Source organism: Macaca thibetana, chromosome 20 (genome assembly GCF_024542745.1).
Source record: "Macaca thibetana thibetana isolate TM-01 chromosome 20, ASM2454274v1, whole genome shotgun sequence".
Lineage (NCBI taxonomy): Eukaryota > Metazoa > Chordata > Mammalia > Primates > Cercopithecidae > Macaca > Macaca thibetana.
In genome coordinates, this window is record NC_065597.1 from 64,408,999 (window position 1) to 64,435,013 (window position 26,015).

The following is a 26,015-nucleotide window of genomic DNA, read 5'->3' on the forward strand; positions in this document are numbered from 1 at the left end:
TCTCCATCTCACAAACAACATCGCGTTGGCCCCAACAGATGAAGCCAGGGACTGAGACTGGCTAGTGAAGCCAGGACCATGACCGACCGGGTCTGACTTGGGAGTTTTAAGGGCAGGCTATCGGTTTCTGCAGATCCTGGCCTAGCATAGCCCATGTGATCAGCCCGGGCTGATCAGTCCCCTCTGCTGACAGGTTTCCCTCTTAAGGACACTGGTGGGGCTGTGGCCCCGTCACATCATGTGTCCCTGGGAACGCTCTTTTCCAGGGAACTCCAATGAGGAAGAGAAAGTGGGGACCATCGGCTTCCGCATCTCTGAAAACAACTTTGTAAAAGTGCGTAAGGACCCAACACTGTGCTTACAATCAAACGGTTCGGGACCCCTCCGCTCTGAGTACTTCAACACTGGGCATTTCCTTTTTCTGTTTGGGTCTCAAACTCTGCCTCTGGAATCTTGTTTTGAAGGCTAAGTTTCCAGCCAGAACAAGTGCCCACACTCTACTGTCCCAAACCCATTCCCTCGCCTTAGCCAGGAAGGTTGATGACAGACAGGGTCTTTGTTCCCCGAGACAGAGCTGGCCGTGACCAAATGACCCTCAGATGCAGGCAGAGCCCTTTGTCCTTTTTTGTCACTGTGCAGACCAACTTGGGAGCTGATTATGCTCCTTAAACCTTCTGAGAATCCTTATGGCACCCAGCACTGCAAAAAGGATTAAGTCAACTGAGAAGAGACATGTTTTTCCAATTAGTTATAAATCACTCATGTTGGAATTTTTGCAAAACTGGCTGGTTGCTTTCCCATTTCCCATGATTCCTCATTCTTTCTTTCTGTATAAATAATTTCACAAGGTTTTCAAGTAAATTTGGTACTAAAGGCCCATGACCATGAAATAAACAGGACACTCACAGCGAAATGCTAAAGCCAAAATCTCATCTTCCATGCGCCATACAATGAGAAAGGAGATGGAAAATAACGTCCACCTACCAAACTTCCCTACCCCGGGTTTCTTAAGACACATCAACACGCGCAACGACGTTTGTGTTTGGATATGCATTTTACTACATACATACATCTTTAAAAAGATTTTTCCCACTGACATTTATTTCTCATGCCAAGCCAGGGCCAGCCGCCAAACTGGGGAGACCTAGATCCCGAAGTCAATGCTCTCACTCTCCTTAAAGGACCATGACACCAGCCAGAGAGGCGGAAAATGTGGTAAAGGCAGGGGAAACACGATTCTCCCACCTAGAAAGACAAAAAAGAGCTCTCGCAATGGGCAGGGCAGCTCTGGGAGCAAGTGACTAATAATAGCAGGAATTACAGCCAGCGCATCAACACACGGGATGAATTTAACAAGGCTGTTTTTTGTGTGTGTGTGTGTGTGTGTGTGTGTGTGTGTGTGTGTGTGTGTGATGGAGTCTTGCTTTGTCACCCAGGCTGGGGTGCAGTGGTGTCATCTTGGCTCACTGCAACCTCCGCCTCCTGGGTTCAAGTTATTCTCCTGCCTCAGCCTCCCGAGTAGCTGGGACTACACGCCGGCGAACAAGATTGTTCTTACTCCAATTTTGCAAAGTGAGGAAACAGAAGCCCAAAGAGGCTGTGTGTCCCAAACCATTTATTGAGTGGTTGTAAAGCTGGGATTGGAACCATGCTGTCTGGATCTGAAGCCCCCTTGTGCTGTTCTATCTGGCAGGTCCTTGTGGACAGAATTCTGAGATACCCCTTCCCCAGAACAGACCCGATTCCCACCCCTGTTGGATACACCTTCCCCCAGGCATTCAATCGAACATGAATCTAGGTGTTGCTCTGCAGTGATTTTGCAGACGTAAAGTCCCAAATCACTTGACCTTAAGGTAGAGGGCCTGAGCCAATCACATGAGCCCTCTCTAAACCCGGGCCCAGGAAATCAGAGGCTGGAGAGCACGAGGCAGATTCAAGGCTTGTTCCTGAAGATGGAGGGGACCTCCAGGAGCCTCCAGTTTACAGCCAGCAACGAAATGGGACCTCAGCCCTACAACTGCAAGGAACTGAATTCTGCCAACAGCCTGATGAGCCTGGATGCCCATTCTGGATCCTTCCCAGAGCCTCCTGAAAAGAACTCAGCTGGCCGATACTTGATTTTGGCCTAACAAGGCCCTAAGCAGAGAACCCAACCACACCCTGCCAGACCCTGACCCACAGAAACTGTGAGATATTAATACAATTGTTTTTTAAGCTGCTAAGTTTGTGGCAATTCATGACGTGGCATTACAGGCTCTGACCAGAGGTCTCTAGCACCAACCCCGGCTGTCATACCTATGGGAGACACCATGTCTGCAAATGCCTCTCCAGGCCTCCAAGACACCTAATGTGGTCACATCAAGCTCCCAAAAGCCCCTTAGGGCACTGTCCCTACTCTCTGCAGGAGCCACGTGAGGGCACTGAGAAGAGGACTGGCTGTGGAATTTGAGGTTTCTAAGTCCTGGCCTCCTAGGGCCTCACGTGTCTTACCCATGTGTGCTATTAACGTGATGTATCGCTTGATATTAACCTTGGCCACCTGGCTGAGGCAGTTTGTCAGGTTTCGCCACTGTAAAGTTACTCTTTGATCCCCCTTTCCATTCTGGAAAGAAGTCACTGTGCACAGCCCACACTGGTGGAGAGGGAGGCACCCTCAACTTGTATTTACTAAGTCTGGCAACTCTGCCTATCACACCAGCACACTCCAAGTACTCCACAGCTCCATGAGGCTGGTGACAATCACATTAGATAGTGCAGCTCTACTTTAGAACATCAAGAAAAAGTATCCAAACATCAGTCACTTGTGTACCACTGTCCTATTGTTTACTTAGTAGTTTTCTGTAAAAGCACTCACTTTTTTTTTCCCCCAAGATGCAGTCTTGTTCTGTTGCCCAGGCTGGAGTGCAGTGGCGCCATCTCAGATCCCTGCAAGCTCTGCCTCCCGGTTCAAGAGACTCTCCTGCCTTAGCTTCCCAAGTAGCTGGGATTACAGACACCCGCCACCACACCCGGCTAATTTTTGTATTTTTAGTAGAGATGGGGTTTTACCATGTTGGCCAGGCTGGTCTGGAACTCATGACCTCAGGTGATCTGCCCGCTTTGTCCTCCCACAGTGCTGGGATTACACGAGTGAGACACTGCACCCAGCCACAGGGCTTTTTAAAAAGGGAACTTGATATCACTACCTTGCAATGGCCCAGCATCAAGATGGCCCTGGACATCCAAGAGGTAGAGCAGCCCTGTTCCTCCACATGGGCTTTTTCCATCCTTCCTTTCTTCTCCTCCTCAGAAGCCTGGGGCATGCGTAGGCCTCTTGGTCCTTGTCCTCAGGGCTTCAGGATCCCCACCGGAGGGAGCCTTCGCCAGTTCACAACCAGTGCCATGGGCAGCTCCGACCCCTCCTGTGGCCCAGGTGTCTCTGGGCCAGGAAGCTGTAGATCTGTGGCTGCCAAGCCTAGTTGATGACAAGACTCACTGGAGAGCTTTCTAAAAGCTTAGACTTCCCTAAGCCCCCAGCACGTGGATCCTAATTAAAGATATGGGTAGGACCAGGTTAAAAACAGCCCAGGTGGAGCTGATAATCAGCTACTTTTGACAACACTGCGTCCTACATGCAGGACGACCAGGCTCAGCTGTGCTCTGGGAAAACCTTCACCTGAAGTAATGCACAACTGTCCGATGGAAGACCCCAGGGCAGGCACTGACTCTCCTTTTTTTTTTTCTTGAGGCAGAGTCTCAGTCTCATCTGTTACCCAGGCTGGAGTGCAGTGGCACGATCTCAGCTCACCACAACCACCGCCTCCTGGGTTCAAGTAATTCTCCTGCCTCAGCCTCCCGAGTAGCTGGGACCACAGGCGTGCACCACCACACCTGGCTAATTTTTGTATTTTTAGTAGGAACAGGGTTTTGCCATGTTGGCCAGGCTGGTCACAAACTCCTGGCTTCAGGTGATCCACCCATCTCGGCCACCCAAAGTGCTGGGGTTACAGCTGTGAGCCGCCACGCCCAGACTGACTCACTTTCTAAAATGAGCAGTACCCGCTGGAGGAAGGCGTCTAGCTTGGCCTCTTCCCAAACTCACAGGACGTGGAATTCGGTGCTGACAGGCCCTTTGGAGAAACTCCTTTCCCTGTCCTGTGTGACCAGCAGGGAGGGAGGCTTGGTGGTTTGGTATTTCTGGGTGTACAGCCTCATTGTTTCTTCCTTATCTTTCTTGCCCATATCACATCTCAGGTCCCTTGGATCAGGGACAGAACCGGATTGTGCTCCTCTGGGCGGCCGTCCACTGCACTTTAGGGCCTGGTAACTGGTTTAGTGAGTTCCAGGTTCACAGAAGGAGACAAACTGCCCAGGATGGGTCATACTCAAAGCCTCCCCAGTACCAGATTGAGGTGATTAGGTGACGAGATTTAGAGTTGTATTTGGCATGAACACACATCATTGGGGTCTAGAGGGCCGACTAGGTAGGCAGAATGTCCCTCCCCACAGAATGATATCCATACCCTAATCCCCAGAACCTCTGAATATGTTACCTTACGTAGCAAAAGACTTTGACAGATGGGATTAGTCAGGGCATTGGGAGGGGAAGATTAGCCTGGATACCCAGGTGAGCCCAATCTAACCACACAAGTTCTTAAAAGCACGGGACTTTCTCGGGCTTAAACGGGAACGATAAGGAGGAATGGGAGGTCCAAGAAGATACCATGCGCACAGCGGGCAGCCACGTGTCTTGTTCACCTCGTGTATCCAGAGTCTGGAACCCAGCAGGCGCTTGGCGACGGAAAGGCCACTAAAGTGAACTTTGAAGCACTGGATCCCAGTGAATAGTCATGTGGATGAATTATTTAACCTCTCTGACCCCACGTCATCCCTTCTCTATGGACATCAGAAGTAAGGGCAGTGAAATAACCCACCCAAGGTCATCCCCTGAATGAACAGTGGGGCTGGCCCCACTGCAAGCCCCTCAGAATCCATCTGGCTGCCAAATCCAGCACTCCCTCCACCCCCACCTCGGCTTGGCCATAATGAGCAGAACTCCTGGGTAGACAGGGGTGAAGCTTCTCATGGCCCCATTTCGTTCCTTTGCTCCATTCTGTGCCCTTGTTTTCTGGTGACTGGTTGTCATCCCATTTTCCACGCACAGACCAGCAGAGGGGGCCAGCGCCCATGTCGAGACCATCAGCTCCCAGAGCTGCCCTAGGGAAGGGCCTGGTCCCGGCCACCCGCAACAACAGTGTCCTTGACGACAAGGGGCACCTACTGGTTCACCACCTGGCTCTTCGGCTGCCAGCTAGATGCCCCTGGAAAAAGGACTTCATCTCTGTGGCAGCAGTTTTCACAGCTGTGAAAGGGGAGAGGGGAAACGGACCTCCCAGGGGTACTGGGACAGTAAAATGAAGCAACTCATGAGACAGCTTCTAGCACAGTCCCTGGCACTTAACTCTTAGTTGAATTTGCATTCTTTTATTTTTATTTTTTTTATTTTTGAGACAAAGTTTTGCTCTGTTGCCCAGGCTGGAGTGCAGTGGCGCGATCTCCACTCACTGCAACCTCCATCTCCTGGGTTCAAGCGATTCTCCTGCTTCAGCCTCCTGAGTAGCTGGGATTACAGGCACACATCACCACACCCAGCTAATTTTTTGTATTTTTAGTCGAGACGGGGTTTCGCCATGTTGGCCAGGCTGATCTTGAACTCCTGACCCCAGGTGATCTGCCCGCCTCAGCCTCCCAAAGTGCTGGAATTTCAGGCATGAGCCACTGCGCCCAGCTGAACTTGCACTCTTTATCAAGAGACGTTCAGTCAGTCTCAAAGGACTCTCATTTCAGATTCTGTCCAAACCACATGAATCGTTTTTTGGACTCGGCTGTCTCGCTCCTTTTCCTCCACCCTTTTATGTCTTTACCAAGTCTTTCCTCTGTACTTAAACAGCACTCCCCAACAGTCAAGCCAGCACCCTTGGACCTGCTATAAACTACACAGGGGGGCACTTCAAAAGGCCCTGCTAAGCAGGGGGTTCCTTTCATCTGAAAACTGCTGTGGGCCAAGTATAAATTTAAGACACTGTGCCTTTGCTTGTATATTTCCTCTGTCTTCCAGCCTAAAACCCAGCCAGTCCTAACATTGACCGAATGCCCATGTATGTTACTTAAGACCCCATGCTGGGCAGGGATACTGAGATAAATAAGACACAATCACGATGTCACTGGAAGCGCCTCCAACACGGACAGATAGCAAGAGATGATTTCAGAACAACGTGTGTGCCTGTCTACAGAGATCCACTCTCAGGAGGGGAAAGCTAATTCCGTTCCCAAGAACTTACCAGCTACCACCCTTTGAAGGAAGAATTGTCTCCGCTTCACAGACTGACTTCCAAGGCCAAAGTCAGACAGGAACGGGCAGGACCAGGACTGGACCCCAGGTTAGACTAACATCACTGTCTCCCTTATCGCAAGCAGGCAGAGGCCCCTTGAAGATGTCCTTTCGCACCAGCTCCAAAATATCTACTAAATGTAGGTCATTATGACTGAAAATGCATTTTTCTCCTTATCCTTGCAGCAGGCAGCTGCTCTGTAAGTTTTGGCTGTAGCCTGATGCTTAGCAACGCCAGCCCAAGGCCATCTGCTGACCTGTAGATCGCAGGGTTGTCACCCTTGAAACTGGAAGGCATTCCACACACAGTGTGTCTTCCAGGTGCTTTTTCTCCTCAACCATGAAACCACACACCCACAGGCCAGGCAAGAAAGCACTCAGTTCCTTCACACATGGTCCTTCCTTCCCCTTCCTGCTTCACCTGATGCAGAAGAATTTGTCAGTAAAACTTGAGCATTACAAGAATATGCAACAGAAAGGATTAGAGAACTTGGCAATCCAAAAGCTGCTAAATGAGGGTTTTCTCCATTTTGGGGGTAATGTAAAGCAGTTCCAAGAAAAGTGAAGTCACAGCCTCCGTTGCTTATTTTCGGTTCTTAGAAAAGAGCCAATGTCAAAGGGGAAGCGGCTCCGCCCCAGCACACAGCCTCCATTGTCTGGCGGGGAGCGATGGCTGATAAACCAACTTGGATTTGGCACCAGAAACCCAAAACCTCTGACATATGTTTTCATTTGGTGATGTCAAGGAGGAAACTCAAGCTGAAACAGTGAAAGTTATTAACATTCAGAGAAACCACAGCTCAGCTAACATGCTGAGACGACAGCCTTCCAGCACCAAGCCACCAGCAGTTTTGAGGGGACTGTCAGAAAAAACACAGTGCCCTCCTTTTCCTACCTCCACCCTCCAGCACACTCCTAAGAGGCATTATCACTTAGGCCACCATGTCAGCCCAACCAGCATTTTTCAATGGACATTATTTACCAGAAGCTGGGTGAGGACAAATGGGGCAGGATATGGTACAGGTGGTTTTTGGCAGCTTGAGTCTGTTTTCTAGCACAGAAGCAGATCTCACCACAGTACGGCAGACTTCAGGTTAACATCTTGGGAGTCTACCACACATCTACCTCAGGGGTTACTACTGGGTGTCCCATAATAATCTGTGAATAAGTTTCGCTTGTTTTTGTTTTTTTGTTTTTGTTTTTGAGACAGTCTGGCTCTGTTGTCCAGACTGGAGTGCAGTGGCACGATCTTGGTTCACTGAAACCTCCGCCTCCCAGGTCCAAGAGATTCTCATGCTTCAGCCTCCAGAGTAGCTGGCATTACAGGTACCTGCCACCATGCCTGGCTAAGTTTTTTGGATTTTTAGTAGAGACAGAGGACTCACTATGTTGCCCAAGCTGGTCTCGAACACCTGGCCTCCGGTGATCAGCCTGCCTCGACCTCTCAAACTGTTGCGATTACAGGCGTAAGCCACTGCACCCAGCCATTGTGACTAAGTTTTTTTTTTTTTTTTTTTTTTTTTTTTTTTTTTTTTTTTTGAGACGGAGTCTTGCTCTGTCCCCCAGGCTGCAGTGCAGTGGCCGGATCTTGGCTCACTGCAAGCTCCGCCCCCCCGGGTTCACGCCATTCTCCTGCCTCAGCCTCCCGAGTAGCTGGGACTACAGGCGCCCGCCACCTCGCCCGGCTAATTTTCTTGTATTTTTAGTAGAGACGGGGTTTCACCGTGTTAGCCAGGATGGTCTCGATCTCCTGACCTCATGATCCGCCCGTCTCGGCCTCCCAAAGTGCTGGGATTACAGGCTTGAGCCACCGCGCCCGGCCGTGACTAAGTTTTAACCTAAGAATTCTGTAACAGAGATCTCATTGTGTGCACCAAAATTACATTTAAATACAATTAAAAGCAACTAATTGAGTGACCCAGCCAGAGAGAGATCCCAAGTGTCCATCAAGAAGGTATGAAGGCCAGGTGTGGTGGCTCATATCTGTAATCCCAGCACTTTGAGAAGCTGATGTGGGTGGATCGCTTGAGGTCAGGAGATTGAGACCATCCTGGTTAACATGGTGAAACCCCATCTCTACTAAAAATACAAAAAATTAGCCGGGCGTGGTGGCCTGTAGTCCCAGTTACTCGGAGGCTGAGGCAGGAGAATCACTTGAACTCAGGAGGTGGAGCTTACAGTGAGGTGAGATCGCGCCACTGCACTCCAGCCTGGGTGACAGAGCGAGACTCCGTCTCAAAAAAAAGAAAAAAAAAACTAACCAGGCATGGTGACACGCACCTGTAGTCCTGCTACCTGAGAGGCTGAGATGGGAGGATCACCTGAGCCTGAGAGGTTGAGGCTGTGGTGAGCTGTGATTGTGCCCTTGCACTCCAGCCTGGGCAAGAGTGAGACTGTCTTAAAAAAGAAAAAAAAAAAGATATGGAAGAATCATATATGCATAGTAAATGAAAGAAACCAGTCTGAAAAAATTACTTACTGTATGATCCAATATGTGATATTTTGGCAAAGGCAAAATTGAAAAGAAAGATCAGTGACTGTCAGGGTTGCAGGGGGAGGGGTGAATAAGGGGAACCCAGAGGAATTTTAGGGCAGTGAAATTGTTTTGGACGATACTGTAATGGTGGATACATGTTATTATGCATTTGGCAAAATCCACAGAATGTATAAGAGAAAGAATGAAGCCTAATGTAAACTAGACTTTAGCTAATAACAATGTAATGTTGGTTTATCAAATGTACCAACTTAATAAAAGATGTTCACAGCTGGAAAAACTGGGAGTGGGGTGTGAGTGTGGAGTATATGGGAATGCTGTAGTTTCTCCTGAAACGTTTTCCTGAAAACCTAAAACTGTTTTTTTAAAAGTCTATTTAAAAAAAAAAAACCCATACGGCATATTAAACAATTTATTAGAGGTAGAATATCAATAATCCAGACGAAAGTCTACAATCATGTCATAACATCATCTAACTCCCTCGATATTTAAAGTCTCAAAAAATTCAGGTATGGGTACTAAGCAGACAGCAGAAACCCAACATTCAAAACAATCACAGCAAAAAGTCATTCCACACAAAAAGACAAAAGAACTCTAAACCAGGAGGCTCACCATGTCTCACCCAAAGTTATGAAGCAGAAGTTTAGCTAATGCCTGAAAGGCGTCCTTTATCTTGATGTTTTTCATTTCAACAAGAAATTCTGAAAACGTCTCAACATCTCTGAGTGGTGGAAGAAGGTATCACCTTCTCTAGCTAGGAAAACGGACAGAGCCGTGTCTAAATGTTTGAGTGGTGTCCGAAGCAGAAAGGGAGCTGTTGTCTTTCAGGGGCCGCCGTGCCTGCCGTTAGGAAATATGCCATTTGACTTGCAAACTGGTTATGGTAGTTGCTGATGAAGAAGAGGAGGAGCCCTGATGTCATTCCTTTTTCACACAGTCTGTCTTCCTGCCCATAACCACACTTTAATCACCACGGGCAACAACCGCGCTTAAATTTTGCATTGTAAAACAGGGATGCAGCAGAAATGGAAAAAGTATCATCACTCATAAAATTTGGAAAATGCAACATGAGACTTCTGTGTTTGAGAGAGAGAGAGAGAATTAACACACACAAACCAGGAAGGAAAAAGAAACACAAGCATCTGCTTTTCATCAGCGAACACAGGCAAAGCAAGGGGCGGCAGAGGCTGTGTCACTGAAGTATCCCAGGACTTAAACATTCCTACATCCGGACTCCTTGGTCAACCAAAGCAAGCCTCTCTGAGAAACTTTTGAAAAATACGCATTGAAAAAATGTCCATGAAATCCACAGCATTATAAGCTTCTAAACAGTTTCAGGATTTTGGTTGTTTTTAACGACAGTTCCAACATTATCTAAGGAATATTCTTGTGTAAATCTTCCACTTCCAGTTCCCACATACTTTCATGAATGGGATTATCAGAAAGGTCTGTCATCTTCACAGCCTGTAGGCAGGGCTCAGGGCTGCAGGCCTGAACCACTCCCATCACCATCACATACTTTCCTAGAAAAAGAAGAAAAGCCCATAGTAATGTTCTTTTTTTTTTTTGAGACAGAGTCTTGCTCTGTCGCCCAGGCTGGAGTGCAATGGTACAATCTCGGCTCATTGCAACCTCCGCCTCCTGAGTTTAAGCGATTCTTGTGCCTCAGCCTCCTGAGTAGCTGGGATTACAAGTGCCTGCCCCCACACCTAGCTAACTTTTTTATTTTTAGTAGAGACAGGGTTTCATCTGTTGGCCAGGCTGGTCTTGAACTCCTGACCTCAGGTGATCCACCCACCTTGGTTTCCCAAAGTGCTGGGATTAATAGGCATGAGCCACCGAACCCAGCCATCTTCTTTGGTTTCTGATTTTACTAGGCCAAACAAAACGGTCATGTAAAATGTAATCATGCCCAAAGAATGGAGGCGACGCTCCCGTCAGAGTGAGTTATAATTAGCCTGCTCTGAGGTAGGAGCAGAAAACCTTAGCTTTCCTCTAATCCCATTCCTTGCTCAATGCTACAGGGTATGTGACTGGTTTCTGTGCACAGGTCACATCCTCTTTCTACAGACACCCTCTGACCAAGCAAATCCAATTTTCCCTCCACGTTGCCGAAAAGGCTGGGCAGGCAGCCCCCCGCCCCATTGTTCCAACTGCTGGAACCTATCCCCGCCACCTCCTCCAGCACATACAAGCAAATCCACACAAGGGCCGGCTGCCACCGGGATGATCTAATGACATATTAACTGTGACTCTTTTCCCATTCCCTTGGGGAAGTGACTCTCCTTGAAAGCAAAACTTGGCCAGTCTCAACCACACAAAACCCGATTGTGTAAAAGAAAACTCCAAACACTGCAGGAAAGACAGGCCCGGTGCCAGCCCCGCTGCCTGCCCCTGTGAGGCCGCTTTCATTGCACTGTACGTGGGGCCTGGGGCTTTGACTGAAGGAAGCCAGGCAAGCTGACCCCTGATTCCGCTGTTCAACCCCAGGCAGGATGTGCTCAGGTATCTCAGAACTCCTCCCCACATTCCACCTGGGTCCGTCCGTGACAGAGACTGGTTCTAAAAATGCACTTGCCATTCCCCTCTGAAAGGGCCTAAAGCGCTGGTAGGGTTGGAACCCATAGAAGTAGAATGACTAAAGGCCCAGGAAAAGAAGAACAAGCCCGAGGGCATTCCAACCAGGAGAGGGGAACAGGAGCTCTACTAGGAAGGCACACACAGCCAGCCAGATGAGCTCAAAGGCATGCGATGAGACAAATTGGCCCTGTAGGTTCCACCCACACCCTCTCCCACTCCAAAGCAGCTCTCCACTGTCTCTCCCTCTCCTTCCCGCATCCCCACGCCGCGGTTGCCATGACCATTCCAATGGCTCTGGCCCATCTCCTGCCAGCTTCCTCCTCTAAGAAACCATCCCCACCCCAATGCTGCAGTCAACATTCTTGAATCCACCTCCTGCCTCCAGAACTCAGTTGATCCAAGCACTATCTAGGTAAGCATGGTTTCTCCGATTCTCCTGCAGACAGACAGCAGCCTGAGGGCAGGAAGAGCTTCTCATTCAACTCGCCTCTTCAGCACCTTAGGTTTATGGAAATAAACTGGATGTTCCAGAGGAAGAGGTGGTAGGGGAACAGCACTAGAGCAGCAGTGAGGTGAGCAGAGTTCAAGGCCATCTTGAAGCAGGCATGTCCTTCCAGACAGCCACTGAGGCTCTATCCTACCTTCCACCGCTGTCTCAGGCTCCCCAAAGGCACGGGGCTCTATCCCCTCCAAGCCTTTGCACAGGCTGTTCCATGGAGCTGCACAATCTCCCGCCACCGCACACTGACAGAGGGTGCCCAACTGTCTCAGTTTTAACACTGCAAGTCCCACATCCCAGGACCCTCTCAGTCCCAGGCAACCCAGGAGGGTTGTTCCTTATAGATAACTCCAATGCATCCTTCAGGGCTGCCTCTTCAAGCGTTCCCTGAGCCCTTAAGCCTGAATTAGCTGTCCCTCCTCTGCGCCACCTCACTCTTGCCTGCAATGTTACTTTGTGTTTTAGTGGCTCGATTATCTCCCTGCCTCCCTGCCTAATGGCAGTGACTCAACTTTGTCAAGCTGGACTCGGTATTAATTAACAAGAGGAAGTGACAGGGCCCCTGCCAGCTGGCATTCAGGCCAGTGGGTATGTCAGACAGGTTCACCAATGCCCATTGGTTCAAACACTGAAGTATTTACTAGATGCCAGGCTTATGACAGGGCTGAGACCAGACAGGAGACTGTCCCAGCCTGCCTGCAAGGGGCTTTGCCTGCAAACCAACACACCAAGCAGCATGGGTTACATGCTGGGCCAAGGCTAAGGCCAAGGGTTGGCAAACTTTTTCTGTAAAGGGCCAGATAGTAAATATTTTGGGCTTTTCCCGCCACAGGGTCTCTGTCCCAAATACGCAACTCTAGCTGTAGTGGGACAGAGGCCCAAGACGTTCTGTAAATTACCAATGTATTCCAATAAAACTTTACTTATGAACACTGATGCTTGAATTTAATATACTTTTCACACGTCATGATTTTTTTTTTTCAACCATTTAAAAATGTAAAATTCCACCATGCGCAGTGGCTCATGCCGGTAGTCCCAGCACTTTGGGAGGCCAGGAGCTCGAGACCAACCAGTCTGGCCAACATGGCGAAACCCCATCTCTACTAGAACTACAACAATTAGCCGGGTGTGGTGGTGCACGCCTGTAATCCCATCTACTCGGGAGGCTGAGGCACAAGAATTGCTTGAACCCGGGAGGTATAGGTTGCAGTGAGCCGTGATTGCATCACTGCACTCCAGCCAGAGAGACAGAGTGAGACTCTGTCTCAAAAACAATAATAGTAATAAATAAAACATTTAACAGCATTTTTAGTTCGCAAGACATGTGAAAAGAGGAGGCCTGTAGTTTGCTGACCCTGTCCTAGACCAACGCTGGGGCTGAGGGCAGGAAGAGAGGGAAAGCTGAAGGGTAAGGCGGTCGGGGGAGGGAACAGGAGCATGTGGCAGTAAACAGGTCCCAATGTTTTGCACCTTCACTATGAGCCAAGTGCAGTGTTAAGGCAGTTGTTTACTTACTGAATCCACACAACAGGCAGGAATGATTCACTCCTTTTTACAAAATAGTACAAGTCCAGAAAAGTTAACAGAAGTGCTCCAGGCAGCTCAGCTGGGAAGCGGTGGAGCCAGAAATTCGACCTAAGCCTGTCCCAGACCAATGCAGCTCAGACCAGACCACTGACCTATCTCTAGTTAGACTCCAAGACTGAACAGGAAGGGCCCTTAGGAATGAAGTGATCTTGGCCTGATTTCCCAGGGGAGGGAGCCGAGGTGAGGGAAGGCCCATGGATCCTCAGACCTCCTCAGCTTAGACCTCACATCCTCTAGAAGCCTCCCCGGGCCACTCAGCACCTTGCACCTCCTCACAGCTCCCCAGGGGTCAGTGATCCTCTGGGACATTTGCTCACCGCCTGTTTCCCAGCAGACTTTATCTGGGTCTGGGCTGCAGCCCAGCACTGCAGGGGGGGCTGATGTACAACACGTGCTCAATTGACATCCCAGAGAACAAGTGAGATGGATGTCCACTGCCTGTCACTCAAGACAATTGGTTCTTGGAGCACTTATGTGTCAGGCACTGGGCCAGATACTGAGGATACCGTTGTCAGGACCACACAGCTGTAGCCCTCCAGTAGCTTGGTCTGGCCCAGTGGTTCTCAAAGTATGGCCCCCAAACACCAGGCATGGTGGTGCAGGCCTGTAGTCCCAGCTACCCAAGGAGGCTGATGCAGGAGAATTGCTTGAGCTCAAGGCCAGCCTGGGCAACACAGTGAGTCCCCTATCTCAAATAAATAAAACATTTAATAAGTCGAAAGTATGGTCCCCAGACCAGTAGCATCAGCATCACCTGGGAGCTGGTTAGAAATGCAAATTTCCAGCCCCACCTGGACCTCATAACTCAGAAACCCTGAAGGTGGGGCCCCAGCCATCCCAGCTTTAGCAAGCCCTCCAGGAGAGACTGATGCACGCTCAAGCTTCAGCATCAATGGTTTAAGAGAGGTAGTAGGCAGGGCGCAGCGGCTCACGTCTGTAATCCCAGCACTTTGGGAAGCCGAGATGGGCAGATCACTTGAGGCCAGGAGTTCGAGACCAGCCTGGCGAACATGGCAAAACCCAGTCTCTGCTAAAAAATACAAAATTAGCCGGGTGTGGTGGCACATGCCTGTAATTCCAGCTACTCGGAAGGCTGAGGCAGGAGAATCGCTTGAATACGGGAGGTGGAGGCTGCAGTGAGCCGAGGTCGTGCCACTGCACCCCAGCCGGGGCAACAGAGTGAGACTCTGTCTCAAAAAAAAAAAAAAAAAAAAAAAAGAGGCAAACATGAGTGAGCTGCAGCCCAAGACAGTTCAACGAGGAAGTACAGGAAGGTCTCCCGTTCCTAGGGGTTAGGGAGGACTTCCCTGAGAAAGGTACATTTGAATTGAGACGTTAAGTATGAGCAGAAGTTTCCCAGGACAGTATTTCCCAAAACTTGATGGCGAACAAGGAAATCAACCGGGGGAGGGGGTTTGTGACAAATGCAGGTGCCTGGGCGCCTCCCCAGAAGATTCCCACTAGAGGTGGGAGAGTCCCAGGAATCTGTATTTGTTGAAGGGACTGCTTATCATCAGATCAACTTCACCGAGGAGGGACCAGGAGGGACCGGAGCAAGGGTACCCAAGCGGGGACCCGCAGGGGCAGAGGCCCGGGGGAGAGGCAGACCCGCCCCGCCCCCGCCCCCGTCGAGTGTCAAGACCGGGATCGAATCCGGCCTCGGCAACTTCCCGGCGGACAGCAGGGAAGAGGACGCCCGGTGAGGCTCGGGCATTACCTGGGACTAGGCAGGGCCGCCCGCGCGGCACCCGCTCCAGGCCGCGGACCGAGAAGCCCCCGCTCGGGTCCCGCAGCCGCGCCTCGCCGCGGTCCGCCATCACTACCCTGCCCTGCATCCACACGGCCGCCAGGTCCAGCGGCCCGCGGCCCGCCGCCGCTCGCGACAGCCGCCACGCGCCCGGGCCGCCCTCCGCGTCGCGCCGCAGCTGCTCCGCCAGCACCTTGAGTGGCGGCGACCTAGGCAGCCGCACCCCCGCGGGGCCGGCTGAGAACGAGTCCGCAGCCGCCGCCATTCCACCTAGCCGCCGCTTTCCCGCCAACTTTGAGAAGCAGCGGGGCCCGGCCCGCAGCCACCAATCAGGAGCGTGCTGGCAGAGCCGGCCAATGGTCGACGTCAGAAGGCGGGACCGCCGGGCGAACCGACCCTCTGGATCAGCGAGGAGTGCGCATGCGTAGATAAAAGTAAATAAACGCTCTCATGAATGAATGGAGAAAATGGGTTAAATGAGAATAAATAATGGAACGCAGAGAGGTAAAGAACTTCCTCTTTCAACGCATCTCAAAATTTGGCGTGCATGCAGATCACCTGCAGAGTATGATTATTCATCTTTACATGGCCTTGTTTTGAGGTTAGTAAATACTGAAACGAATTAAGAGTCTGTGTTTATTGGGAGTGATCAATAATCCAGTCAGGAGATAAAGCTGGGGAGGCAGATGGGGAGAGCTGGCAAACTTGCTCTTTCTTTTATTATTATTTTTATTTATATTTTAATAGCATCAAATAATTTTAAGGTTAATAAAATATATTGCTATTTTCACAAAAGAAATGCACATTTATTATAAAAAAAAAAAGAAAAGGAAAAATGTAGAATAAGAAAATAATTGTAAAAGCGGCTTATAGATATCCACTGTTAATTTTGAGGTATATTAGCCTCCAGGTTTTAAAATGTGTGTGCGTGTGTGTGTGTATTTTTTTTGAGACAGGGTCTCTGTTGCCCAGGATGGAGTGCAGTGGCACAGTGACAGCTCACTACAGCGTTCACCTCCCGGGCGTAGGTGATTCTCCCACCTCAGCCTCCTGAGTAACTAGGACTACAGGCGTGCACCACCACATCCAGCTAATTTTTGTATCTTTTGTAGAGACAGGGTCTTACCATGTTGCCCAAGGTGGCCTTGAACTCCTGGGATCACGCAATCCTCCCTCCTTGGCCTCCCAAGGTGCTGGGATTACAGGTGTGAACCACCACGCCTGGCCTATTACTGATACATAAATAGTGTTTTGTATATTGTTTTCACTTAATAATGAACATCTTTCAGTATCAGCAAATGTCCATCTGCTTCCTCTTGACTTACTGCATAATACTCGATTTGTCTTATCACATTTTTTTTTTTTTTTGAGACAGAGTCTCCCTCTGTCGCCCAAGCTGGAGTGCAGTGGTGCGATCCCGGCTCACTGCAAGCTCCGCCTCCCAGGTTCACGCCATTCTCCTGCCTCAGCCTCCTGAGTAGCTGGGACTACAGGCGCCCGCCACCACACCTGGCTAATTTTTTGTATTTTTAGTAGAGACGGGGTTTCACCGTGTTAGCCAGGATGATCTCGATCTCCTGACCTTGTGACCCGCCTGCCTCAGCCTCCCAAAGTGCTGGGATTACAGGCGTGAGCCACCGCTCCTGGCCAAGTCTTATCACATATTAAACAAATATCCTATAGTTGGACATTAAGGCTATTTCCAATTTTTCACTTTATAAATATAACCACTGTGGACTTATTTAAAAGCTAAATCTTTCTTTTTTTTTGAGATGGAGTCTTGCTCTGTTGCCCAGGCTGGAGTGCAGTGGTGCCATCTAGGCTCACTGCAAGCTCTGCCCCCCGGGTTCATGCCATTCTCCTGCCTCAGCCTCCTGAGTAGCTGCGACTACAGGCGCCCGCCACCACGTCCGGCTAATTTTTTGTATTTTTTTAGTAGAGACGGGGTTTCACTGTGTTAGCCAGGATGGTCTCGATCTCCTGACCTCGTGATCCACCTGTAAAAGCTAAATCTTTGTGCACATCTTTCAAATAAAATTCCCAGGAATTTCTCCCTAAAAATTGGATGTCCCCAGTCAGGAAAGTCCACACATCCTAAATCAGGCGATCCTTAAAGTCAAGGTCAGTTCTTAAGAGAGACTTTGAATTCTCAGGGCCTCCTGCAGTACCAGGCATTCAGAGTATTCACCAAGAGCTTGATTTTTTTTTTTTTTTTTTTTTTTTTTTTTTTTTTTTTTTTTGAGACGGAATCTTACTCTGTCACCCAGGCTGGAATGCAGTGGCGCGATCTCACCTCACTGCAATCTCCGCCTCCTGGGTTCAAGTGATTCTCCTGCCTCAGCCCCCTGAGTAGCTGGGACTACAGGTGCACGCCACATGCCTGGCTAATTTTTGTATTTTTTAGTAGAGACGGGGTTTCATCATATTGGCCAGGCTAGTCTCAAATTCCTGACCTTGTGATCTGCCCACCTCAGCCTCCCAAAGTGCTGGGATTACAGGCGTGATCCACCACACCCGGCCAAGAGCTTCATTTTTATAAAATTGAGCCAGGTCCTATTGTAAGAACTTTGTAGGAAGTATCCCATGTACCCCCACAGACCCTGAAAAGACTGTTCTACACAGGTGAGGAAACTGAGGCTTAAGGAAACCAGGGGACTGGCCCATAGCCTCTATGAGGTTTTGGCCTCTACACCTAATATGGTTTAGCTGTGTCTCCACCCAAATCTCTTGCTGAATTGTACTTTCCATAATCCCCACATACCACGGGAAGGACCCCATGGGAGGTAATTGAATCATGGGGGCGGATACTCCCATGCTGTTCTTGTGATAGTGAGTGAGTTCTCACAAGATCTGATGGTTTTATAAGGTGCTTTTCCCCCTTTGCTCGGCACTTCTTCTTCCTGCCGCCACATAAGACGAACATGTTTGCTTCCCTTTCTGCCATAATTGTAAGTTTCCTGAGGCCTCCCAGCCATGCGGAACTGTGAATCAATTAAACCTCTTTCCTTTATAAACTCCCCATTCTCGGGTAGTTCTTTATAGCAGTGTGAGAGCTGAGTAATACAACACCTCAACCCTGACCTATAAAGTAACCCGGCTCCTAAGCTGAGAAGGGAGCAGGAACATTAACCAAGAGACAATCCAACCCGTTCATACCTGGTGGGTCCTCACTGACCTTCCCCCAAGGTACCTTAAGGCCAGAGAAGTGATGGGGAAGGGAGTTAGGGTGAAGGCAGAAGCTCCCAGGCTTCTTGTATGAGCCTGGGAATTCCCCATCATTGCCTTGGCCTCTAGATTGCCTACCCCACTCCCACAAGCCCAACACCCTGTTGCTGGCAGAGTGGTCTTTTCAAAACAAGTCTGGGCATATCAGCACCGGGTTTATAACACCTTGATGGTGTAATCCACACATCTGGAATGTGAGCTTTCCAGGCAGAGGGAACTGCACATGGAGGGGCCAGACAGGGGAGAGAAAGCAAGAAGCATGTAGCAAACTGCCAGTAGTTGAGAGTGGCTGGGACGCAGAGTAGAAATGGAGGACTTCGGATAGATGAGTCTGGTCCTACATAACCTCATTTCTTATCCCCATTTTACAGATGATGAAGCTAAGGTTCAAACCAATGACAAGCCTGAAGCCACATGGCTAGTGAGTGGTAAGAGTCAGAACTCAAACCCAAATTCATCTGACCCCAAACTTCATGTATCTTGAACCACAGGCTCCATCTCACTGTTCACACTCTCACCCACCTCCACCCATCAAAGGTGCCTCTAGACCTTTGCTTGTGTTGTTTGTTCTCTGCCTGACATGCCTCCCTGTCAATCACTCTCAGTTGAAACCTGGCTTAGTCATCAAGTGCCTGCTCACCAGCAAGACCTCTTCTCTTCAGGGAGCCTTTCTTGAGCCCCACAACTGGAATGAACCTCTTCCCTCCAGGCCAGTTTGCCGGTGCCCCTAATCCATGGTTTCCCAACCTCAGCCCTACTGACATTGGGGCTGGATAATCTTTGTCATGGGGGCTGTCCTGTGCACTGCAGGATGTTGAGCAGTATCCCACTCTCCACCCACTAGATACCATGGCACCCTCCTCAAGTTGAAACAACCAAAATATGTCTTCAGACATTGCCACTGTCCCCTAGGGTGCTAAATCACCTCTATGGAGAACCACTGCCCTAAGCTATAATACTCACTGCCCTCTGTTTTGAACCATAAATAGTTGAGTCTGTGTCTATCTTACCACTAAAGCCTGGGTTCTCAAACTAAGTTGTCAGCAGCAGACAGACAGGTAACCCTGGTGTAGCAGGGGTAAACTGGCTGTCTGATGTCCTGGCAAAAGGGGTCCAGCACACTCAGCCAATGGTTGTCATGCAGGACTGTGGGCCCATTGTTGCTAGATCTTATTTTTCAAGACATTTTCTTTTGTTTTTGTTTTAGATGGAGTCTCACTCTGTCACCCAGGCTGGAGTGCAATGGCACGATCTCAGCTCACTGCAACCGCCACCTCCCAGGTTCAAGTGATTCTCCTGCCTCAGCCTTCCAAGTAGCTGGGATTACAGGCGCCTGCCACCATACCCAGCCAATTTTTTGTATTTTTAGTAGAGATGGGGTTTCACCATGTTGGCCAGGCTGGTCTCGAACTCCCTACCTCAGATGATCCACCTGCCTTGGCCCCCCGAAATGCTGGGATTACAGGTGTGAGCCACCGCACCTGGCTCAAGACATTTTCATATATAATCTCCATGTTTAAAAAAAAATGCTGGCAACGAATTCAATTCTAAAACAAAGGAACAAAAACAAACCTCGTGCCCCTGAAAGTCATCCGTAGACTGATTCTGGCCCATGGGCTTCCAATCTGCAAATTCTCTCTAGAACGTGAGCTCTGCTCCAGGCACCAAGGCAGCCTGCGTGTTCACTAATATGCAGCTCCTTAAATCTCCTGCAAAACACCCAAGGGACTGTAGTGTTTCACCAGCTCCAGGAGTTGTGAAATCGGCATCTTAAATTACAGTCATGAGCAGACAACTGGGGTCTGTTGACACATGTTGGGTAAGCCTCCCCTCTAGGGAGGATTATTCCCCCTCCCCCGCACCACAATCCATCACCCTCACGCTCAGGCCTGAAGCAACCCCGTGTGCCAGCCTCCCCAAGCTCCAGCCCCCCAGTGAGATCAAATATCCTTGGAAGGGGGCTTCCTGCCACCTGCACCAGTGAGGACAAAGGTAAGGTGATAGGAATTGTAGGCCTTGGCTTTATCCTCCATCTGCCTGTTCACCAGTTCCCAGGCTGATCAGGTCAAAAATGCTTCTGGTTTCCAGAAATAAAGAACCCTACTGCACTAAGAAAAGGGGTTGTTCTGGGCGGGGCGTGGTAGCTCACGCCTGTAATCCCAGCACTTTGGGAGGCCGAGGTGGGTGGATCATCTGAGGTGAGGAGTTCGAGACCAGCCTGGCTAACATGGTGAAACCCCATCTCTACTAAAAATACAAAGATTAGCTGGGCATGATGGCGCATGCCTGTAATTCCAGCTACTTGGGAGGCTGAGGCAGGAGAATTACTTGAACCCAGGAGGTGGAGTTGCAGTGAGCTGAGATCATGCCACTGCACCCCAGCCTGGTCAACAAGAGCAAAACTCTGTCTTGAAGGAAAAAAAAAAAAAAGAAACTGGGTTGTTCTGGAAGGGTATCCATACAGTGACATCTTCGTAATAGCAAAGGCTGTTATTAGCTGAGCCCTTACTATGTGCCAAGCACCATGCCAGGCACTTCATGTGCAGAGACTCAGTTACTCCTCATGACAACCCTAAGAAGTAGATACTTTTCCTTTTTTTTTTTTTTTTTTTTTTTTTTGAGACAGAGTCTCGCTCTGTCGCCCAGGATGGAGTGCAGTGGTGCGATCTTGGCTCACTGCAAGCTCCACTTCCCAGGTTCATGCCATTCTCCTGCCTCAGCTACTTTTTTAATACTTTTAGTAGAGTTGAGGTTTCACCGTGTTAGCCAGGATGGTCTCGATCTCCTGACCTCGTGATCTGCCCGCCTCGGCCTCCCAAAGTGCTGGGATTACAGGCATGAGCCACCGCACCCGGCCAGTAGATACTTTTCTTATGCCCAATTTAGAGATGAGGACATTGAGGCTTGGACAGGTGATGTGACCTACCCCAGACCACACAGCTAGGAGGAGGTAGAGCCAGGAACCAATCCTTACCCTGGGAACCCTTACAAAGGGTTCTTCTCAGGTGTCTCAATGATCAGGATGGTGGTTCTTAACATAACGTCTTACCCACTATCCTGGATTGGCACCATGGAAGAATACTCTGGGCCGGGCGCGGTGGCTCAAGCCTGTAATCCCAGCACTTTGGGAGGCCGAGACGGGCGGATCACGAAGTCAGGAGTTCGAGACCATCCTGGCTAACACGGTGAAACCCCGTCTCTACTAAATAATACAAAAAACTAGCCGGGCGAGGTGGCGGGCGCCTGTAGTCCCAGCTACTCGGGAGGCTGAGGCAGGAGAATGGCGTAAAAACCCGGGAGGCGGAGCTTGCAGTGAGCTGAGATCTGGCCACTGCACTCCACCCTGGGCGACACAGCGGGACTTCGTCTCAAAAAAAAAAAAAAAAAAAAAAAAAAAAAAGAATACTCTGGGAAATTTCTTTTTGAAATACAGGTTTTATGAAAACACACACACACACACACACACACACACACACACACACAAATTTTGAACTGTGTTTAATGAAATGCCTGCCAAAGTATGCAAAGGGGCAGTGGATGGATGTCTCTTACTTTGGATGCAACTTACTTTGAAATGCAACAAGAAATAAGGTGGATGGATGGGTGGACAGAGGGAAGGACAGGTGGCTACAGCTGAGATAAGGCAACTAGAGTCAGCTGTTCATTGTGGAATCCGCATGGTGGGTGATTGGTGTTCACTGCACAGTTCCTTCAATAACGCAACATCTGGGAAGAACTGTAGGTCCCAGGGCCGCAGCACAGCCTTCCAGCATTGGTATATCTGGGGGTGGGACCCTAGAATGATTCTGGGGCCCAGCCCTCCCCCACTCAGTGACAAGCAAACTTCCTGCTGTCTCACTCACAGAGTATCACCAGGTCATGTGAAAGCCGATGCATCTTGGCCTCAAGAGGTGCCCTTTTTTGTCCACTTCACACAGGCCCAGGGCTGGGCTCCAGGGAGCGTGGCTAGAATAGGGTAAAGTCACACCTCAGTGCCTGATGACTGACACTCCCGGGCCTCTGCACCGATGGTGATGTCTGCTGTCCACGGCACACTGCCATGGTGTGAACAGAATGTTTGTGCCCTCTCCCCCCAAATTCCTATGTTCCACTGTATATGGTTAACTATAATTTATTGCATAGTCTCAAAAAACTAGAAGAGACTGGATGTGGTGGCTCATGCATGTAATCCCAGCACTTTGGGAGGCCAAGGTGGGCAGGAGTGACCTCAGGAGTTTAAGACCAGCCTGGCAAACATGGTGAAACCCCATCTCTACTAAAAATACAAAAGTTAGCTGGGCGTGGTGGTGGGTACCTGTGATCCCAGCTACTCAGGAGGCTTGGGCAGGAGAATCGCTTGAACCTGGGCGGCAGAGGCTGCAGTGAGCCAAGATTGTGCTCCTGCACTCCAGTCTGGGCGACAAGAGCAACACTCCGTCTCAAAAAAAAAAAAAAAAAAAAAAAAAAAAGGAAAAAATATAAGAAGAAAATTTTAAAAAGGGAAAGAAAAAGAAAGTTAATTCCCAATGTGAAAGTGTTAGGAGGTAGGTCTTTTGTGAGGTGGTTAAGTCTCATGAATAAGGGTGGAGCCCTCAGGAATGGGATTAGTGTCCTTTTTTTTTTTTTTTTTTTTTTTTTTTTGAGACAGAGTCTCGCTTAGTCGCCCAGGCTGGAGTGCAGTGGCGCGATCTCGGCTCACTGCAAGCTCCGCCTCCTGGGTTCACGCCATTCTCCTGCCTCAGCCTCCCGAGTAGCTGGGACTACAGGCGCCCGCCGCCTCGCCCGGCTAATTTTTTGCATTTTTAGTAGAGACGGGGTTTCACAGTGTTAGCCAGGATGGTCTCGATCTCCTGACCTTGTGATCCGCCCGCCTCGGCCTCCCAAAGTGCTGGGATTACAGGCGTGAGCCACCGCGCCCGGCCTAGTGTCCTTTTAAGAGGGGTCCCCGGAGAGCTCTTTTACCCCTTCCACCTTGTGAAGACACAGTGAGCCAGAATTTGAGTCCTTACCAGACCCTGAATCTCCCAGTGCCTTGATCTTGGACTTCCCACCTCCAGAACTATGAGCAGCCTGGGCACAGTGGCTCACACCTGTAATCCCAGCACTTTGGGAGGCTGAGGTGGGAAGATCATATGAGCCCAGGAGGTAGAGACTGCAGTGAGCTGTGACTGCACCACTGCACTACAGCCTAGGCAACAGAGCAAGACCCCCATCTCAAAAAGAAATTATGAGCAATACATTTCTGTTGTAAGTTACCTAGTCTATGGTATTTTGTTTTAAAGCCTAAACTGACTGTTACACATTTCCAGCTCTCTGGAGGAGGCTTTAAGCACAACCTACATCTTGCATATGATAATAACAGTAATGCTTCCTCTACTACTATAGGCCAAGCACGCTGCTAGCCGCTATGGTATATTCCAGCTCATTTCATCCAAAAATCCCTGCCAGAGACCTACTTCTGCCCTAACCCTAACCCTTTATAGGAGAAAAATAAACTGAGGCTCAAAAAGGCACTAAGCCTACAATAATCAAACCTGTGTGGTACTGACATAAGAAAAGACATATATAGGCCAGGCGCGGTGGCTCAAGCCTGTAATCCCAGCACTTTGGGAGGCCGAGACATGCGGATCACGAGGTCAAGAGATCGAGACCATCCTGCCTAACACGGTGAAACCCCGTCTCTGCTAAAAAATACAAAAAACTAGCTGGGCGAGGTGGCGGGCGCCTGTAGTCCCAGCTACTCGGGAGGCTGAGGCAGGAGAATGGCGTAAACCCGGGAGGCGGAGCTTGCAGTGAGCTGAGATCCGGCCACTGCACTCCAGCCTGGGTGACAGAGCGAGATTCCATCTCAAAAAAAAAAAAAAAAAAAAGTTATAGAAAGGCACGTACATACCCAGAACAGAATCCCATCTCCACGCAAATGACAACGTGTCACAGGTGGTGGCCCAGCTGGAAAACACTTGTTTCCTCTTCAGGGACTTCAGTCAAGAAAGCCCAGTAGTACCTAAGTTAACTACCAAGGAGAAGAGGGAGTGGAGAATGACTGCTTAATGGATACAGAGTTTCCTTTGGGAACGATGAAAATGTTTTCCAACTAAAGAGAGGTGGCAGTTGCACAAGGCTGGAAATGTACTAAACACCATTGAATTGTTCATTTCAAATTCGTAAATGTTATGTTATGTGAGTTTCACTTCCACTTATTAAAAATGGGTTCCAGGCCAGGCTCACGCCTATAATCCCAACATTTTGGGAGGCCAAAGCGGGAGGATCGCTTGAGCCCAGCAGTTCAAGACCAGGCTGGGTAACAGAGGGAGACCCCCGTCTCTACAAAAAATTAACAAATTAGCTGGGCATGGTGGTGTGTGCCTGTAGTCCCAGCTACTCCGAAGGCTGAGGTGGTAGGATCACTTGAGTCTAGGAAGTTGAGGCTGCAGTGAGCTGTGATGGTGCAATTGCACTGCAGCTTGGATGACAGAGCAAGACCCTGTCTCTAAACAAAATAAGTAAATAAGAAAGGTTCGATCCCCACCCCCATCCCCCCACCCCCCATCCCCCCACCCCACCCCCATCAAAATAGTATCCAGGGGTAACTGTGCCCTAAATCCACCCCCAGGCAATTCAGGCCCTTGGAGAGGTTAAGTAACTTACTCAAGGTCACACAGCCAGGAAGAGGTTGGCGCTGAAATCAGCCTGCCTTCAAAGCTCCAGTTCTTTCTACTGCAGACAGGGAAGAAAATGGGGTAAATGTTGCCCACGCCTTTCTCTCCAGGGAATTCCTCAGGGACTCCTTCCCCCTGGAGCAGTGTGACTTTATTTACATAAAAACTCTTCCAGGGACATCAACAAGAAATGTAGACCAGTACCAGTATACTGTTGTACCCGTAACAGACCCTTTTGCTCAAAATAACCACAATTCTGTGAAAGTGGAAGTGTTCTAGAAAATCGAGACGAAGCATCACTCCACGTGTTTGCACAGAAAGAAACAAACCTTCTCAGAAGTGCACTGAATCCAAACGCCTGACTTCACAGGGAAGGAAGGAAAAGCGGGGGACATGAGACATTGAAATGTACCCCCAGGGCAGCAGGGACATTTTTTTGAGTGAGTTTGGGATGGGGTTAGGTGGGAGGCAGGGGGACAGACAAAATAAACACCTGCCAAAGCCCCAAAGCAGTTTCTCCAACCCAGAATGCCCTGACCACCAGTGGGGGTAGTTTCCCAACTGTCCTGGTAAGAGGTTTTCTGGGGGGCCTGACCCTCATTCGAAGTTCACTGAAGCATACAGCACCCCTGCATCGGAGATTACTTCTGAGGGACTCAAACCTCAGCCTTGCAAAACAGCAACACTTGAGTGAACCCAGCTGGAGATAAAGGAAGTGTGAGTCAGCCCAAGAATTTCTTTTAAAAGGCCGAGTGAAGGAGGCCACAGCTGCTGGACTGGGAGACAGAATTTGCATGAGGCTGGGGCTGGGCTCTGGGCATCAACCCACAGATGTCCTCAGGGATCTGTGAGCA

The 26,015-nt window shown here is 49.6% G+C and overlaps 1 protein-coding gene and 1 long non-coding RNA gene across 3 annotated transcripts; one reads left to right on the forward strand and one right to left on the reverse strand.

Moving 5' to 3' along the window:
* Positions 1 to 9,262: 9,262 nt before the first annotated feature.
* Positions 9,263 to 20,197, reverse strand: RMI2 (RecQ mediated genome instability 2). Of its 2 annotated transcripts, none has more exons than XM_050774621.1 (2): positions 15,248 to 15,542; positions 9,263 to 10,387 (listed from the first exon to the last, which is right to left on the reverse strand). In XM_050774621.1, exons 1-2 carry the CDS (start codon positions 15,540 to 15,542, stop codon positions 10,239 to 10,241), a joined length of 444 nt encoding a protein of 147 aa, XP_050630578.1. In that variant the 3' UTR covers positions 9,263 to 10,238. The 2 variants fall into 2 exon arrangements, 1 of the variants encoding a protein (XP_050630578.1); XR_007722172.1 differs by lacking the exon at positions 15,248 to 15,542 and adding an exon at positions 20,075 to 20,197 and having other exon boundaries at positions 10,295 to 10,387.
* Positions 15,671 to 24,542, forward strand: LOC126944797 (uncharacterized). Its single transcript, XR_007722177.1, has 3 exons — positions 15,671 to 15,781; positions 18,874 to 18,930; positions 24,478 to 24,542. It is a non-coding gene; the product is annotated as an uncharacterized LOC126944797 (long non-coding RNA).
* Positions 24,543 to 26,015: the final 1,473 nt, after the last annotated feature.